We start from the raw sequence: 17,653 nt of genomic DNA, 5'->3' as shown, positions 1-17,653 counted from the left end.
AACAACGAAGCCGGTTTTGTGTGATGTTTCAATCTTGTTTTTGTGTCGTGAGCTGGATAGGGGTCATTTCCAGCCTGCCTGCAGCAGAGATGTTTCCTGACCTGCAGAGTGACTAATGATCAGAAACAGCATGATAGTTGTCAGTCTTCGCTCTTCAGTCTGAGGCGATCCAAAATGTGAGTGGTTGTACTGGCTGAAATGTAACTTACAGTCCAAGCTGCGTGCATACAAACACCCCCCAGGTGGTATGTTCTTCATGAACTCAACATGCGATGTTTGCATTAATCACTATTTTGGATATGATTTTGGTGTAACCACAACAACATTTCTGTAACAATCAGGCTTTTGGAGTTTTCGCAGAGCTTTGGTAGTGAAGAAGTTGTGAAAGTCTACACGACCTCAAGAAACTGCCAGCAATTTCATCCCCACAAAGAAATGTCTATCAGAATCAGAATAGAAGTTACCATCATGGATGAGCCCTGGTCTGTGTCTGACCTGCTCTGACACCCTCACCACCAGCTGCAGGTTGTTCTGTTCTGCACAGCAGGAGAACAACACAGAGGTCAGGAGGGATTCCATAACTGACTCGTAAAAACAGTCCATAGAAATGAATTACAGTGTTGTCCTCTTCCAAATAACTACACCTAAAGGTTCTCACAACTTTTCCCGCGTCTGTCAGATCATGTCGATCTCTGGTTTCTCCACTGTGACCAACCTGAACACCCAGTCTCGTTGTCTGTGTCCGGCTCACAGTGGGGATGATTCCTCCTGATGAGGATTTTTTTATTAGAGATGTGATTCATGGCTCTTTGAAGGGAGCCGGATCTTGAGGCGACGTTAATTTCAAATAGCCGTACATAAGACTGGCTGGTTCGTGAACGTCACATCTCTAATGTGGAGGCAGAGCTCGCGGGGTCAGTGACGGAGGGACTGACGGAGACGTCTCCCTCATTAACGCTGGAGTCAGTCCGTTCTTTTCTGATACCTGACACTATTACTGTCAGGTGCTGAGTTTTCATATGGCAGTGTAAGTTGTTTGTTGAACCGGATTTGAAAGGGATGTTTTACTGACAAATATTGCATTTTTCTCTACTTAGTGTGTGGTTTCCAGAAAAGTGCATCTAAATGCTGCTATGTTTCCTTTGATTTCGGCTCATTTTATGTTTTCTTTTCTTTTATGTTGCTAATTTCTCCTCTTCCCTGATAAAGCAGTAAATGCGGCTCTGCTCCAGTCTCCAGTCAGTCCTTCTCCTCTGAGGTCCTGTTCAGTGGCGGCTGGTGATTAATATTTTAGGTGGGGCTCTTCATTATGATTTAATTTCAGCCAATGTTAACTTCATTTAAATACAGTGTGTTTATAAACCATTTTACAACAATCTTGCATTTTTTAGATTGAGAGAGACCCCCAGTGATGAAACATTAAAGTTCTTTTAAACAGCTAGTGAACAGAGAGCACTTATTAAGATCACTCTTTTATTACCAACCTTGTAAACAAATACAAGCAGAAGCTTCATTAGTCCCTTTTAGAAAATGAAGGTGTTTTGGGGCTGGTTTACTTGAAATGACAGTTTGAATTTAGGGGGGAAAAAAAGGGTATATCAGGTAGTATACTATCAAACAACACAACGATCTGTCTTTCAGAGCATTTACTGTAAGAAGGAATAATTTTATCGCTACTGCAGCATTATGTGACGTCTATCAGGTGTAATCGCTGAGCTTTTAGTCAAATACACACGCAAACCCAACATTACCTTGATCTTGGCATTAGACACATGCACGTGCTACTTGCACATACTGCTTCTCAGAAAAAGCCGGAGCTCCTGCGTCAAACCAAGTGTTGTAGTATCATGAGCAGGGGACAAGTGAAGGCAGCAGTCACTTTGGTGACGCTGCAGTGAGCACCAGTGACATTACTGGGTATTTTTTTACCAGATTATTACTGAAGAATCTGTCTCCATTGTTACAGCAGTTTGCAATCTGAAGACTTTCCCTGGTACACTGGTTACATAGCCAGCTGCTCAGAGACTCTTGTCTGCTGCTCCAAAGAAACATGACTATCCATCCATCCATCCATCCATCCATCCATTTTTCTCCCGCTTATCCATCCCCGGGTGGCGGGGATGGCAGTCTGAGCACCGTCACCCAGATCACATTGCACCGATTAAGAACCTTTCCTGCAGGTGGTGAGCCCACGGGAAGGTGGCGCCTGGCGTGGGACATGAATTCCCTACCTTGAGGTTGCGAGTCTCATGCTCTACCAAATGAGGTAGCCGGGGTCAGAAACATGACTACTTTTGAGAAAAAATAGCTTGTAGCACATTTTGTACCTCATGGCGATGAGAAAGAGGCTTTGTTTGTGTGTTTGTGTCATCTGTGTGTGTCATGCTCGGACAGACACCAGAGGTTTTTGGTCGTATTTTAGAAAAAAGAAGGTTGCCTCTACTCTTTGGTCCTTACATGATCTGAACAAGAGGAGCTCGAAACTCAACATAAGCTGTTTGTGGCTCTCTGCCGCCCTCTAGTGGTAGTTCAAATGGAGGTCAACAGAGGTCATGTCTATTCCAGACTGGACCCTGTGTGGACTGGTTTTGGTCCGTTGTCCGCATATTTGACACCACCATGAGATGTCTTTTTCTTGGCGGATTGTTCACACCGAGATGATGCTCCACATTTGTGTTTGACTGCCTAACGTCACGTTTTTGTGAAACATGAAGTGGTGAAATTTTGTGCTTTAATGAGTTCAAAATTTAACTGGCAACCTGTCAAGGGTGTATCCTGCCCTCGCCCAGTGAGCTGGGATTGGCTCCAGCATCCCATAACCCCGAACAGGATAAGTGGTCTAGAGGATGGATGGAATATTATTTAATATTTCTGTTCACTTATTGCTTTTATCGGACTTTGTTTAAATTTTACACACCTAAAAAATATACAGAATAAAAAAAAAAAAAACATCACACACAAACAAAGTGGCACATTCTATACAAACATTTAGTCAATGGGTTTTATTCATGACAGGTTTTTGAGGAAAACTTTATTACAGAAACGACACATGAAAAAACTGTTAAGATATGTACAAAATCTCAGATAATTTTTGTTTGTGGTTTGTAAGTGTGAGGACAGAGAAGTGGGCTTCATCATTATGTTTCTGTTACAAGCTGTGGCACCACGCACACACACACACACACACACACACACACACACACACACACACACACACACACACACACACACACACACACACACACACACACACACACACACACACACACACACACACATTCAGATCTCAGAATCCTTCAGAGACAATAAGAGGTGATAAAACTGGCACATGAATTCAATTTAAGTAACTCATCAGTTGAGATAAATAGTCATCTTCCTGACACCTTTCATGAAAATAAAATAAAAAACTTCATTGAATGTGGACAGTCACAGACAATATGTTTTAGACCTTTAATTTTATCAGTGCAATATAGAGTCGTTTGCCTACCACAGGCCAGGTCTGAGTTTCTGCAGAAGGCTGGGCAGGTTTTCAGACTGGACGGCTTTAATGTGTCCAGCTGGAGCTAAAGATCAGTGGTCTGATCGTCTCTTCTGGAGCTCCTTTGCTCACAATGACAGCAAATCTGAGTCACACGTCTACTTTAGCTGTTGGTTTGTACAACACCGACCTCGCCACACATTACTGGATTCCTGTTAGGAAGTACAGACACCATGCAGCTGAAGTATGAGGGGGGGGCTTTCACTGAGGGGGGGGGTCAGGTTGTACTTTCTGAGAGGAAACCATGATTCAAAAAAAGAAAAATCTTCAGGAAGCCCTGTATTTGAGGAGCTGTTCTCCACGGTGATGTACGGACCTGAATTAATATTTATAAAGAGATTAAATGTCACTGATCATGTAATGTCCCATTAGTATAAAACGTTAAAAAAATGTTAAATCTGTTTTTAATCCACTAAAAAGCAAAACGTCCAGTCCCAGACGTGTCTCCAGGTTCTGCAGATCTACTGGGCCTGGGTCTCCTGGTTCTTCATCTCCTGCCACGTCTTCTCTCTCAGACTGAGCTCAGCCTCAGTGAAGGCTGACGGACCCCAGTTTGTCATGATCTGCTGTCCTTTCGAGCCTGAGGGAAACACAGACGCAACTCAAACTCTTGTCTTTTGGACACGGCATCAGCCATCAGAGCAGTCACACTACAGACAGTTAGTGTTTGTGGGTCTTCACCTGGTTGAATGAGCCGTAATAAACCCTCTTGATGAGCCACTTTGTGCTTCCAGGTCTTCGTGTTGTTGGCGGCATCTTCCAGCTTTTTCATCACAGTCTGGAAACAGAACAACACAGCAGAAGTTCTTAATGCCGGTGGCTCTACAGACCCGCATTTAAAAAGGTTCACGTATCTTTCTTGGTTTGTTTTTCCACTGAATACATGTGAATTAATAGTGTTTTGTAGAAAGAAAAAGGGAGTCAATGAAGTAGAATCTGTTGGATGTTTCAGATTCTTCTAGTATTTTTTGGTTTCGAGGAAAAATGAGTTTTCAGATATTTACACATTCTTCAATTTTCAAACTCCAGACTCATGAACGATGGTACTACAGCAGTGCTGATGGTGCAGTGTTCAGCCTTGTGAAAAGAGTCTGACCTGGTACTGCTCCAGCGCCCCCTCCCTCTCCCTCTCCAGATGCTCCAGCTGGGCCATGGCGGCCTGCAGGGCGCTCTCCTTGGCCAGACGCTCCTTTTCCAGCTCCTGTTTCTCAGCCTCAGTCTGTGAGATGGCCCGCTGCTGCTGGAGGTGGATCTGCTCCAGCTCGGCCCGCTTTGCTGCCTCCTCTTCCAGTAACCTGAGGCGCACACAGTCAGCACAGATGTACCATTTCAATGAACTGCAGGTTACAGGCCAGTCCAGAACTTTAACTGTGCTCAGCTTCTGTCCAGTCCAAAATCCACGCAGCTCCCGCGTCATCGCACCGTGACCACTGAGCAGAACCAAGAGAGTACAAACAGGTCCAGACAGAGACGTTTCAGCTTTTCTTGCAGTTCACCAGGTCGATTGCAGCTCTACAGAGGGGATGTAGTGGCTCTACAGGCCCTCTGGAGTGGCTTTACAGCTCCTCTGTAGTGGCCCCATGAAGCATTCACTGAATTATACAACAATAAACAAGTGATTGTCATCTCCTGGCTTAAAAAGTAACAACATCTAGAATGGAAGCTAAAATTAAAAAAAAACAAAAAAAACAGCCAAAATATCTAAAAAGGTCATAAATAGTTGAAACACACAAAAAGTGTATTTTATATTTAAAAAAGAGACTATATACGCTTCATGAGCTGTATAATCTTCAATTTAAGGGCTCCAAATAAATTTTAAAAGGGACAAAGGGCATAAAATGGGGTCTTTTCACTATAAAGGTTGCGTAGGTTCTGCATTAAGAGCTTCACTGATGCTCCTGGGGAGGATCAGGTCAGATAAAACACACCTGAGTGCACAAATCAACCACATGAAATGAAGGAGAGACGAGCAGTGGAGGTTTTCCTTGTGTCAGTATCCAAACAGTTGATGGTTCGGTTGACATAGTGAGGTGCTGTAACACGTAGTCGGTCAGCAGGTGGTGCCAAAGTGTAATACTGATCGTTCTTAAAGCTCATAGGAGCTACAAGGTAGCATTAGCACTGTTTATGAGGACATGCTGAAAGGGACAGATGACTTCAGTGTATCTTCAGAGAGAAACTGGTTAAAGACTCACAGAAGCTCAGTTCTTACTTTGAGGTCAGACACACAGCAGAGAGACTGTTCTCTATAGTGCAGACAGCCAAAGGTTCAGACTGCAAACTGCAGCGCCTGATTCACTGCAAACTTCACGTGTGAAGGGTTTAAAAAGGTTTGGAGAGAAGAAAAACTCAACCATCTTTATAGCTGTGATTCAATTTAAGGACAAACACTGACTGACACACAGACGAGTCAGGCCAAAGGTGGAAAGTTAGCATCAGCAGACAGGAAGGAAAGAAGGAGCAGGAAATGTGTGAGGTCAGTGGAGGTCAAACGTCTGGAAAATAAGATATATATACAGTGAGAGAGAGGGAGAGAGAGAGAGAGAGAGAGAGAGAGAGAGAGAGAGAGAGAGAGAGAGAGAGAGAGAGAGAGCTCTTGAACTGACCGTGCTTGCAGTCTACGAACAGTCTCCTCATCCTGCCGGGCGCTTCTCTCCAGCTCCAGAGCGTCCTCCAGCTGATGGTACATGTCCTCCAGTTCTCGGACCCGCTGCAGATACTGCTCCAGCTCAGTGGACTTCTGGGCCACCTGCTCCTCCATCTGCTGTCGTACCTGAGAAACCAGTAGTAAAAGCGTCAGGCTCAACAGTACTGATCCAAATCTATCAACCAGATCATGTGATCATGGAATCACCTCTGTCCAGAGTTAAGACCTCAGAGGGAACAGTCAGTGGTCAATCTGGGAGTGAAGCCCTTCACATACTGTCTGAACTATAAGAGAAAGTCAAGCCCTTTACTGAGATACGTTTTGTTCAAAACTAATGAGCCTGTAGTAGTAATATTCTACCTGAAAAACCAGTGCTGAGACCAGAGACTGTGTTTTCTTGGTATTTACAGAGAAGCGGGTCCTGGTCGCTCCATCTAGTTTGGCCTGAACCTCAGATGCAGACCAAAGAGCGAGAAGACATTACGTCTCTTCTTGCCTCTATTGGTGTTTTTTCACGTCCGTCTTGTTTTAGTCCAGAGCCCCGGAGTGGACATAGAGGGAAAAATAAATAACGCATGTATGAGTTTGGGGCTTATTTTTCATTTGGGCATTACATTGTGAATTTCTTCTTTCACTTTATTTCTGGGTGTGTCTGAATCAAATGCTTCAACATCGGAGAAGAATGGAGGTGGAGAATGATAGAATGCAGCTCTGAAAGCTGTTTCCAATGGCAACCTATGTAAACACACTGATTAAAGTTCTTTCACATGAAGCCGTTAAAAGGCTCATTTTAGGCCCATAAAATCCAAGCTTTCATTTACAGTAGTATGTAGTTTGTTTTTTAGTTGCTGATGAACCAAAAGTATTCATTATAAAGAAGTTCTGTGGGTTAGAAAATAATATTTGAGTGCCTCGGAGCGGAGCGGAGCGCCCCCTGCTGCCTCACACTGCATTGCGCAGCGGCTGCAGCGCCTCAGCCGGCGGTCAGAACGTGAAACAAGACCTGTGTTACCATGAAAAATAAACGACAATGGAAAACTGCTTGTAAATTATACCCGACGTAGCTAACTGACAGCGGAGGAGCGTGGCAGCGCTCTCGAGAGCCGCGGCTCCGCGAACGCAAATTAAATAATTCCGTTCCCTCGTATTATTAACTTCAGGGAACGACTTATTATATCGTTCCCACGCGTATTTTAAATTTTTTTCTCTATAACCACTCTGGGGCTCCGTGTTCGCTGTAGTTTTCAGAAAGCCGGTACAGTCTCGCTTCCACCTTTTAGGTAGCGATAACTCCAGAGATAACTCCAGAGATAACTCCGCCCCCACCCGATGACGCGGCGGGTCCCAGTCTGGCTCCGCTCTGGCCCAGCAACGAAGTGGGGCCAGCGTAGCAGCAGTTTAGCCCCTGATTGGCCGGGGCTTTGGTAGTGGAAAGACAAAGAACTGGTGATGAGGCTAGCACCTGGTTCTGTCCGGTGGAAAAGCCCCTATAGAGGAGGGGGTCACACCTCTGTTGATTATTACTGGAGAAACTCAAACTGAATGTTTGTTCTTGCCGTCATATTTCAGACATAAAGTTCATCTGGCCCACTTTGTCTGGGAAGCTACATCCTTTGTATTTGTCCACCAGAGGACAGGATGGGTGTGGACCTTCCCCATGAGATCACTATCGTTGACTTATTTCAGACGGGGTAAGTCAACCCTAACCTTCAGCTGCCACTTTCACTACTGCTTTATGAATCCATCCAAGGTTCAGTGCAGCAGTGACTTTGTGCAATATGTAAATAAAGTGCATGCTCACTGTTTTTATTGACCTAAAGAAAGAAGATCATTGATGTGTTGGTTCTTCTTGTGGGAATGTGATGGAATATAAACATCTGATTAATGTACTGAGCTTAAAGCACAGCATGCAGTTGTCTGCTTACCAAAAAGACCTCAAAGTACAAACTATATGAGTCCATTGATAATCACGTGCTCACACTGTCAGTAAAAACTGAGCCACATCATTACATAATCTAGAATTAAAAGTGTGGCGAGGACAGATGTGTGAGTTCTGCTGGACTCTGAGCTGCTGTATGTGACTGTTTAACTTCACGTCCCGGATCACTATTGTCTCAACTGACATCTGAGCGCAAGTGAAATTTACAAAACCAAGAAGAACTAGAGAAAGTTTCCAGACGTAGTGATTCCCTGTGATTCCTTGAGAGGGATGAGCCATTTTTTCACAGACCATTTTTTCTCTCTCCAGGTCTGTCCTGTAGCGGTCCTGGAGCTCGGTTTGGGTCTGAAGACGCCTTTTTTCCTCTTGTGCCGCATTAGCTGCTGCCTCTTCCAGAGCCTGAGTAAAGAAAAGACAACACTGAAAATAAGAAGGTCAAAAAGGGAAAAAAAGCAGCAGATACAAGTCGTTTCTCTTCTCGCAGACTGAAGTCAAACTGAATGAATGGAGCAAACATAATGAAGGGATTTCTGCCTTCAAGAGAGCATCAGGGAGAATCCTGCGCCAAGGATAATAAAGGTCATGATTTGATGAGAGAAACCAGCTTCAATGATACTCAGACATTTTTATTTGATGTTCTGAGAACACAAACTTGATTCGGTTGATCTTTTAACTTCTGAACATTAAGATTAGAGGCCTCAACCTTTCTGAACAACAGTTTACAATAACAGACTGATACCACATGAACATGTGCAATCACATTTGTTAAACATTGGCGAACTTGTGACGAACACACACTGAAGCACATGATATTCATGTCTTTTGATTTGAAATCTGGACTTTCAAATAACAGTGTTCTTTCTCTTCCTGGACACATTTTTTCTTTTTTACAATTTTTTTTTTTTAATCGTATGGTGCTGCTTGTTGTTGTTTTAATTTAGTTCTTCTGACTTCTGTCGAGTTGTCTGAAGAGGTCTGTACTGCAAAGAGGGATTTTCTCTTATCGAGGTAACTTCAGGGTTAACTGAGTTTTCCGTACTGCGATGCTGGTTCACTTCTCACCAGAGTAAATCGCCACAGTAACTTGCGCTGAACAGCTGACCTCCTCCGGAGCAGGTTATGTTCTGGATAAGAGATTAACCCACATAAAAGCTCCGCCTCCTGACCAGCCAGAGATCTTGGAAATGATCTGCCCATTCTTAGAAGATTTTGTTTGGTGTGTGGATGGTGAGAGGCAGTTTTAGGGGGAGATGCAATACTTTTGACATAATAAAATGAAGCCTCGTCACTGAGCCTTGAAATATGTTTTTGTTCTTGTTCTTGACTTGTTCAAAGTCTGTTTAGCTGCACGAGGGTTGATCTGAAATAATGAATATTAATATTCAAATGCAAAACGTGCTCACGGGGGGCGGAGCCTCAAAAGAGCCCGATGGAAAAAATAAACTTAAGGAAGAGCACTGAGAAAGCTCGGAGCAAAGTATGAATGAAATAACAGGGTATAATCTCACAGTTACACATTAACAAAGTGGTTAATTTACTGCAGCATTCCTTCCCGACTTGCTTTTGGCCTAGATGATGTGTTTTAACTCTTCATATTTTGTCTGCTACCCCATGACATAACTTGCTATGTAAGGTTTGTGATTGGTCACACCCTGCAAACCCCGCCCCTTTAATGTGGACGAGCACTGATCCCGGTGGGAAAACCCTGCGTGGAATTACTGAGTTGATAACCTGCTTTGTAGTACCACTTATCAAGAACCTTGAATGTCTGGGTTTGTCAATCCAGATAACAGACACATATCCCAGGTATGTTAGTACAGGCCAGGTTTTCTGTAATGTTTGTCAGAGCCAAATTGGGTGTGTTATATGACCATTGGGTGGCGCTGTGAGTATATAAGGCAAGGTTTCCTGTATTGGGCAGGTGGATGCTGAACCAGAAGGGCAAACAGGTTTTGACTGGCTTCATCTCTGTACATTGGAAAGTGCAGGAGGCGACACGAGAGGACAAAGGAGGCTGCTGCTGCTGTTTGGAGGAGGAGGAGGAGGAGGAGGATGAGGAGGACCGAGCTGCCAGTTCCTGCTTTGCTGGGTTAGAGGACAGCCATTGGGAATAAAGAGAGCTGCAGTGTCGACCAGGAGCCGGGCTGAGGAGCCATATTGGAGCAGCACCAGCGCCGGGAATCACCCCACACATGGCACCCAACGCCAGGAGGTGAGATACGTGTAGCGTGTGCACACGTATCTTCAAGGATTGGCATGAAGCCAATGCATTGGTTGCTGCTGTTGAACTGACTTTATGCTGCGATGAACTTTTGTTTATTTCCTGGTTGCCGTGGAGTCACGCAGAGCGGCATATGACGCCACCGTTAACTCTTGTCGTGTCGGCTGCTGACGGAGTTAAAAGTGTTGAAATAAACATTGTGAAACGTGTGAAGATGACTGCTGAAGCAAGCGCTTGCTGCTAAATGTGAACAACGGCAAACAGCTGAAGGAAAGGACGCATGAGGAGAAAATATCATTCCTGAAGGGAAAGGGGGGGGTTTGTTTTGCATGTTTGAACTTTGGTCGCAAAAGCCGTGATTGCAAAAGGCTTTTGACATGTAAGATTTGTGGTCAAACTCACCTCACTGTGCTTCACATTGAAAAGCAACCAAAAGCTACAGAACAGCGAGCCAGAGGGCCGTCAACACGCCAACGGTCTTCACCTCAAACACGTGGACATACGGGGGCCGGTAAGGACCGGAGCACGCTCTCCAGCCTTCCAGTGAGTGTCAAAGCAGCAAATGCAAGTGACATTATCCAAACTTATGCCTTCTTAGACCCGGGAAGCTCAGCTCCATTCTGTCCTGAACACCTAATGAAGAAGCTGAACTTGAAGAAGAACCAAGTTCCTGCTGAGCAGCATGGGGACAAGAGGCAGTGGTTTCAGGATACTCCATAACTGGTTTGGAGGTAGAGGATTTGGACAGGACAAAACCTCTACTCCCTTCCAGATGTCCTGACACAGGAGAAAATGCCATCACTGCTGAGAGCAGGGTGACACCCGAGGAACTGGCTAAATGTCCACATTTACTCAACATCCGGACGCATCAAGGCAGCCTTGGGAGGTGATGATCAATAGCTGTGGAAATGGCCCATATGCCACTAGGACAGTGCTGGAATGGATTGTTGGTGGCCCACTGAATGGAAGCTGTGGTGTGGTGGAAACAGACTTTCCTGACACTCTGGTTAACAGGATCTCTGTGTGCAGACCGCAAGAAATGTGGTTTCCCAAAACGGCCGCGAAGGAGAAACAAATGTCCAGAGAAGACAAAAGGTTTATGGAAATTATGGAATTAAAGGACTTGCTGAAAAATAATGATTCAGATAAGGATGAAATGAATAAGAAGACAAAGAAGAGGAAAATGTCCAAGAAGGCCAAGAAAGAAAAGGAGCTGTAGGCTTTTCCAGCCAGGAGTGACGAAGACGCTCCAGAAGAACAACGCCTGAAGGCCGAAGCAGCAGCCGGTAAAGGACCGGCTACTCAGGGATTATCAACCCAATCTGTGGTAGGACTCATCTGATATGCTGACATGGAGAACATGAATGTGCAGTGGAAATATTATTTATAGCAGTTCAATAATTTCTTCTGTCATGTATATTGTGAATGATGATTATCATGTAGTTCTGTTTTACTGTCTGTCTCTCTGAATACTGTGTGTGTGTGTGTGTGTGTGTGTGTGTGTGTGTGTGTGTGTGTGTGTGTGTGTGTGTGTGTGTGTGTGTGTGTGTGTGTGTGTGTGTGTGTGTGTGTGTGTTCATTGTGCATTTAGACCAACATTGATGTAAGATAGCACTCACACCTCAATGGTTGACTGTCCCTTCAGAGTCTGTCGTCCCAGACAAAGAACAAACTGTCGTCCTTTCTGCACCATTACACATCAGCTCAGTATAGTCCAGACTCCAGTCTGTCCCACTGCACTGAGACAGAACTACTGTGTTCAGGACTCCTCAGCATGTTCAGCCCTTTATGACTACAGCGCACCATCTCTTACACAGAGTCACAGTCTTGCACGCTTCACTGCTGCTCCCATGCGTCAGTCACCCTCCGACAACCAAGTATTTACCTATCCTGTAGAGACTGTCTCTTCCCCGAATATTTAAATAAAGACAAAATGAAATCCACAGGAAAGGTTGCAATACTAGAGACTTAATTCAAATCAAAACTTTCTCTGTAGTTCAACAAAAACCCACAACTATCAAATGTGACTTGCTAAATATCCAATCGCTCTCGTCCAAAGCTTAACTTGTCAGTAAACTGGTAACTGACCACAGCTGTGATTTATTCACCCTCACTGAAGCATGGCTGAAGGGGGATGAATATCTCAGCCTAAATGAAGCAACCCAGACCACTTACATTAATCATCACATCCCCCGAGAAACTGGACGAGGAGGAGGAGTAGCATCACTAGCTTTATAACTCCAGTCTTCTTATTAGTCCCAGAACTAAAACTAACTAGAAACCCTTTGAAAGTCTCACTCAGAACATCACGTACTCCGACTGGAAAACACAGAAGTATTGGTTGTAGTGAGTCGTCCTCCAGGACCTTACTCCCAATTTTTATCTGAATTCTCAGACTTTCTCTCCAATTTAGTACGGAGCTCAGACCAAGTCGTTATAGTAGACCTAACCCTAACCCAGCTGTTTTAGCAAGTTACAGTCAAATATTCAACCTTCCCTTTATTCCTAAAATCTTAGAAAAAGTGACTACAAGTCAGCTATGTGACCATTGATCTACTAATGGCCTATTTGAGTCTTTTCAGTCAGGTTTTAGAGCTCATAGTAGCACAGAGACACTCAAAGTTACTATTGATCTTCTCGTAGCCTCAGACAAAGGACTGGCCTCTGTTCTGGTCCTGTTAGATCTCAGTGCTGCATTGATACTATTGATCTGAACATTGATACTATTGATCTGAACATTGACACTATTGATCAGAACATTGATACTATTGATCTGAACATTGATACTATTGATCTGAACATTGACACTATTGATCAGAACATTGATACTATTGATCTGAACATTGACACTATTGATCAGAACATTGATACTATTGATCTGAACATTGATACTATTGATCTGAACATCCTACTACAGAGGCTAGAACACATCATCGGGCTTAAAGGTACAGCACTAAATTGGTTTCAGTTATATTTATCAGACAGGTTCCACCTCATTCATGTTAATGACGACTCCTCACCTCAGAGTAAAGATAAACACGAAGTTCCGTCTTAGGACCTATTCTCTTCACATTATACATGCTTCCTGTAGAGAATATTATCGGAAAACACTCTATCAACTTCTATTGTTATGCAGATGATACACAAATCTATTTATCTATGAAACCAGATGATACTGATCAACTTGTTAAACTTGAAGCTTGTCTTGAAGACATAAAGGCTTGGATGAGCCGTAATTTTCTACTTCTGAACTCAGATAAAACTGAAGTTATTATGTTCGGTGCAAAATATATGGGAGAGGAATTATCCAAAGATATAGTAACCCTGAATGGTATTACTTTGACCTCCAGTACCACTGTGAGGAACCTGGGAGGTATTTCTGACCAGGACTGATACTTCAACTCTCACTTTAAACAAAACTGCAGGAGTGCCTTTTTTCACCTCTGTAAAACTTGCAAAATTATTCTGACTCAGAGTGATGCCAAAAAACTAATCCATGCCTTTGTTACTTCTAGAATAGACTATTGTAACGCCCTACTATCAGGGTGAAACAATAACTGCTTAGAAAGTCTTCAACTGATTCACAATATTGCAGCCAGAGTCCTGACAAGAACCAGCAGACGAGATCACGTCACTCCAATATGAGCTGGTCTTCATTGGCTCCCTGTTAAATCTAGAATAGAAATTAAAATCCTCCTTCTAACTTATAAAGCTCTTAACAACCGGGATCCATCATATCTGAAAGAAGTATTAGTCCCACATTACCCAGAAGAACACTTGGTTCTCAGAGTGCTGCTTACTGGAGGTTCCTAGGTTTTCTAAAAGGAGAATGGAGGCAGAACTTTCAGCTCTCAGGCTCCTCTCATGTGGAACAGCTCTAGTTTCAGTTAAAGAGTCTGACACAGTCTGTACTTTTAAGGTTAGGCTAAAGACTTTTCTTTTTAATAAAGCTTACAGTTATGGCTGCTTCAGGCCACCCTGGACCATTTTCAAGTGAAGCTGCTATAGATTAAGACTGCTCGGGGACCTGAGCTTCTTTCCTTTCTCAGTCACCATGTGTCACTAATGGTGTCATCCCAGATAGACGATTCCCAGTTAGATGACTTATTATATTAAGTGTATTATTTGTAACATTTCAGTGACTGAGGATGAATAGTAATGTATTTTTACACATAAAGACACATAGTTCCTTTGAAAAAGTGGCTTAACAGTCATAAAATGCATCAAGAATGTGTGTGGGATATGCATTAAGTTAATATCTCGCACAGGTTTTTAATCTGTAGTTTGTGTGATAATAAGCATCTCATTAACAATGCAGGACACCATTCAACCTGTATGTGGAATTGTGTAGCTTTATTAACGGATTGAATTATGAATTATATTTCCAAATAACTGCGACATAGTCCAGAGTCATTATCATACCACATTTTATGAGCAATATTTTGACCGATGCGATAAATACATTTCTAGCAATTACTTTTGATTAAACGCTCAGTTGGAAGCCACACATAAATATCCTGAAGTCAAAATGAGCAAATAATATTGGCATAATGTGTAAAATCCGATCAGTATTAGATCAAAATTCACTGAACCTATTATACAACTCTCTCATGCTTCCATATCTGAGTTGGAAATATGGGGAAATAATTTGTTGATAATAATTCTAAAAGTGAACTAACGGAGAGAAGCTTCACACGCAGCTGACGACAGCTGTCCGTGGACGAGTTAACCGTTCACCGCTGTGGCGGAGGCGGCCGCTGTTGAGCTACTTTATGTGTCTTTATAAAACATGTTTTTAGTCCAACATCGGGACACGGCTTTTTATTTATTTTTTCTTTCTCTGGCCGTTGTTGAGCTACTTTATGCTTTATGTGTCTTTATAAAACATGTGTTTTCCGTCCGACATGCATTTTTTTTTTTCTTCCCCGTCGCGATTTTTAACTAATGTTGAGCCACTTTTTCAATGGAACTATGTGTCTTTATGTGTAAAAATTAGTGCTGTCAATCGATTAAAAAAATTACCTACTTAATTGCACAATTTTCTGTAATTAATTGTGATTAATCACATTGTTTTTCTACTGAAGACTGAAGCTTGTAATGGATATTTATTCAGGGAAAACCACGGAATGAATCCCGACTCAACACACACAGACTATATTTAAAATCATAGACTATTTTTATAACGTCCTTTTAGCTGTTGGTGAAACAGTTTTTCTCCAAGATAGCAAAATAATAAAAACAAATAAATTAATAAACATCTAACATCAGTCTGGGTTTTGTTAGAGTGCAGGTCCACCACTTTGAGAATATGAATATTTCTAGAAACAAAGTTGTGAACTTATTACATGAACAAAGTGGCAATAATATACTGTAATACGCACACCCACACACCCACACACACACCCACACACCCACACACCCACACACCCACACACACACCCACACCCACACCCACACACACAGTATAGAGGAGAGCCAGGGAAAGAGAGAAAGAGGAGAAATTAATATTTTACCTCTACTATTTCCTCCAGCTTTAGTAGTTTGGTGGCTACTGGTCAGCCAACATGGCAACCTGCTGTTCTGCTGCAGAATTACTTCTGTGGTCGTTAAATTCGACTTGACAAAGTAAAGCTAATGACTTTTACTTTGTCAATCAGTCAAGAAACTTTTTAAAGTGAAACTTTCTGCCTTAATATTATTCCACTGCGTATTGTGCTGCTCTGTTGTTACAGTCCTGCGCCCAGAGACACTGCACATGAGGCTGCTCCGGTAAGGGAACAAAAAAAAAACCTGAAGTAAATAAAACTACGTAAAATTTTTTTGGAACAAATTAAATGTTTCAAATCAATTAATGTGTTATTTTTGACAGCACTCGTAAAAATACATTATTATTCATCCTAGGTGACTGAAATGTTACAGATAATGCACTTATTATAATAAGTCGTCTATGTGGGAATCGTCTATCTGGGATGAAACGTCACTATTACATGTCAAAAAGGTAGATCATGAAGAGGAGAAGACCTAAGACAGAACCCTGGGGGACGAGTGTCACAGCTTCTGCATCTTGAAATGAAATGACAAAACCTCTACGGGTGGAGGCTGTTCAAAACAACCTTCCTAAATATCTCTCTCTCTCTCTCTCTCTCCCTCCCTGCAGTATCGCCAACAATGGAAGCGAAGTTCGTGGTCTGAAGCCTCCTGCCCTGATCAATCTTGACCAAGTGGATCTCTGTCTTGTTTATCTATCTTGTTCTTTTCTCTCCATCTCTCCCCAAACGGAATGGAATAGCAGAAAGCCACAGCTTCCTATTAAAATGGGAGTTTTTCCTTTCCACAATCACTTATGCTTGCTCGTGTGGATTTGTTGGGCTTCTCTGTAAGAGCGCCATGAAATGACGGTGCTATATAAATAAAATTGAATTGAATTGTTGGACACGTCCACACGAGATCAGAGAGGTGAAACCATCTCAAACTAGTTTCTGGAACCTTTCATTGAACCTCCACAGGCTCAGATCTCAGCCAATAGAGCTCTGTTGTGATATGGAGGAACAAGACAGTCACATCATCAATACAGACTGAAAACCTCCAAGGAAGAATTCACAACTTTGTTCAACCTCTGCTGCACTTCCTGTTAACCTAAATCCAGCGTCGAAGCACAACACTGAACGCATCATCACTGTGGTGATTACATTCTACCACAGAATGTGGAGACCACGCCTCCCGTTCAGCAGGAAAAACTTGTTTACTCAGTACAAGTGTGAGCTCTGTGCTTGCAGGCTTGCTTTCTCAGAGCTGATGGAGCATTCATGCATCCAGTGGAGGGAGGACACTCAGTGCTGCCAGTCCATTGTGGCCGTTCATTAGCATGCAGCCAGTTTCACACACCGCTTCAGTTTTTAGGTCGACTTCTAACTGGAGTGAGACACTGTGACAGTGTACTTGTGTGTGAAAGGCAGAGCGTCAGAGAACAGTTCATCTCTGTTTTCCGTCCAGACTGAGGTTAACTCGCTGCTGAAATGTGAGGAATGTTGTTGAACGACTTTGGAGGCCACAGCGACATAACAGTGTTAATATACCTGAAAGGGACAAAATATAACTTCTATTAAAAACATTGACAAGTACAGAGCCAGGGCTGCATAGCGGTTGTGTCAAACACGTTTTAATTCAGGGACGACATACACCCCAATGTCATGGTGAGTGGGCTGAACCAGTAAAATAGTGACATAATAACCTTTAAATCTAAACTTTAAATTTAAACTTTCGTAGTTGTGGCGCAACTTATACGTGATTAAAATGTTGATATTTTGA

General features: G+C 42.9%; 1 protein-coding gene across 1 annotated transcript in view; it reads right to left on the bottom strand.

The window, feature by feature from the left end:
* Nucleotides 1-2,970: 2,970 nt before the first annotated feature.
* LOC308117122 (switch-associated protein 70-like) overlaps nucleotides 2,971-17,653 on the bottom strand; it is a 36,220-nt gene continuing 21,537 nt past the window's right edge. The window contains exons 8-12 of the mRNA XM_080475808.1: nucleotides 8,416-8,523; nucleotides 6,145-6,311; nucleotides 4,635-4,833; nucleotides 4,220-4,316; nucleotides 2,971-4,118 (exon numbers count right to left, since the gene is read on the bottom strand). Of these exons, the coding sequence (XP_080331934.1) occupies nucleotides 4,000-4,118; nucleotides 4,220-4,316; nucleotides 4,635-4,833; nucleotides 6,145-6,311; nucleotides 8,416-8,523 (690 nt within the window). The 3' untranslated portion in view covers nucleotides 2,971-3,999. The remainder of the gene's footprint in view (nucleotides 4,119-4,219; nucleotides 4,317-4,634; nucleotides 4,834-6,144; nucleotides 6,312-8,415; nucleotides 8,524-17,653) is intronic.

This window comes from Lipophrys pholis (genome assembly GCF_963383615.2).
Source record: "Lipophrys pholis genome assembly, chromosome: 11".
NCBI classification, from domain to species: domain Eukaryota; kingdom Metazoa; phylum Chordata; class Actinopteri; order Blenniiformes; family Blenniidae; genus Lipophrys; species Lipophrys pholis.
Note: the sequence above shows the minus strand (reverse complement) of the source record. Positions and strands in the feature narration are given on the sequence as shown.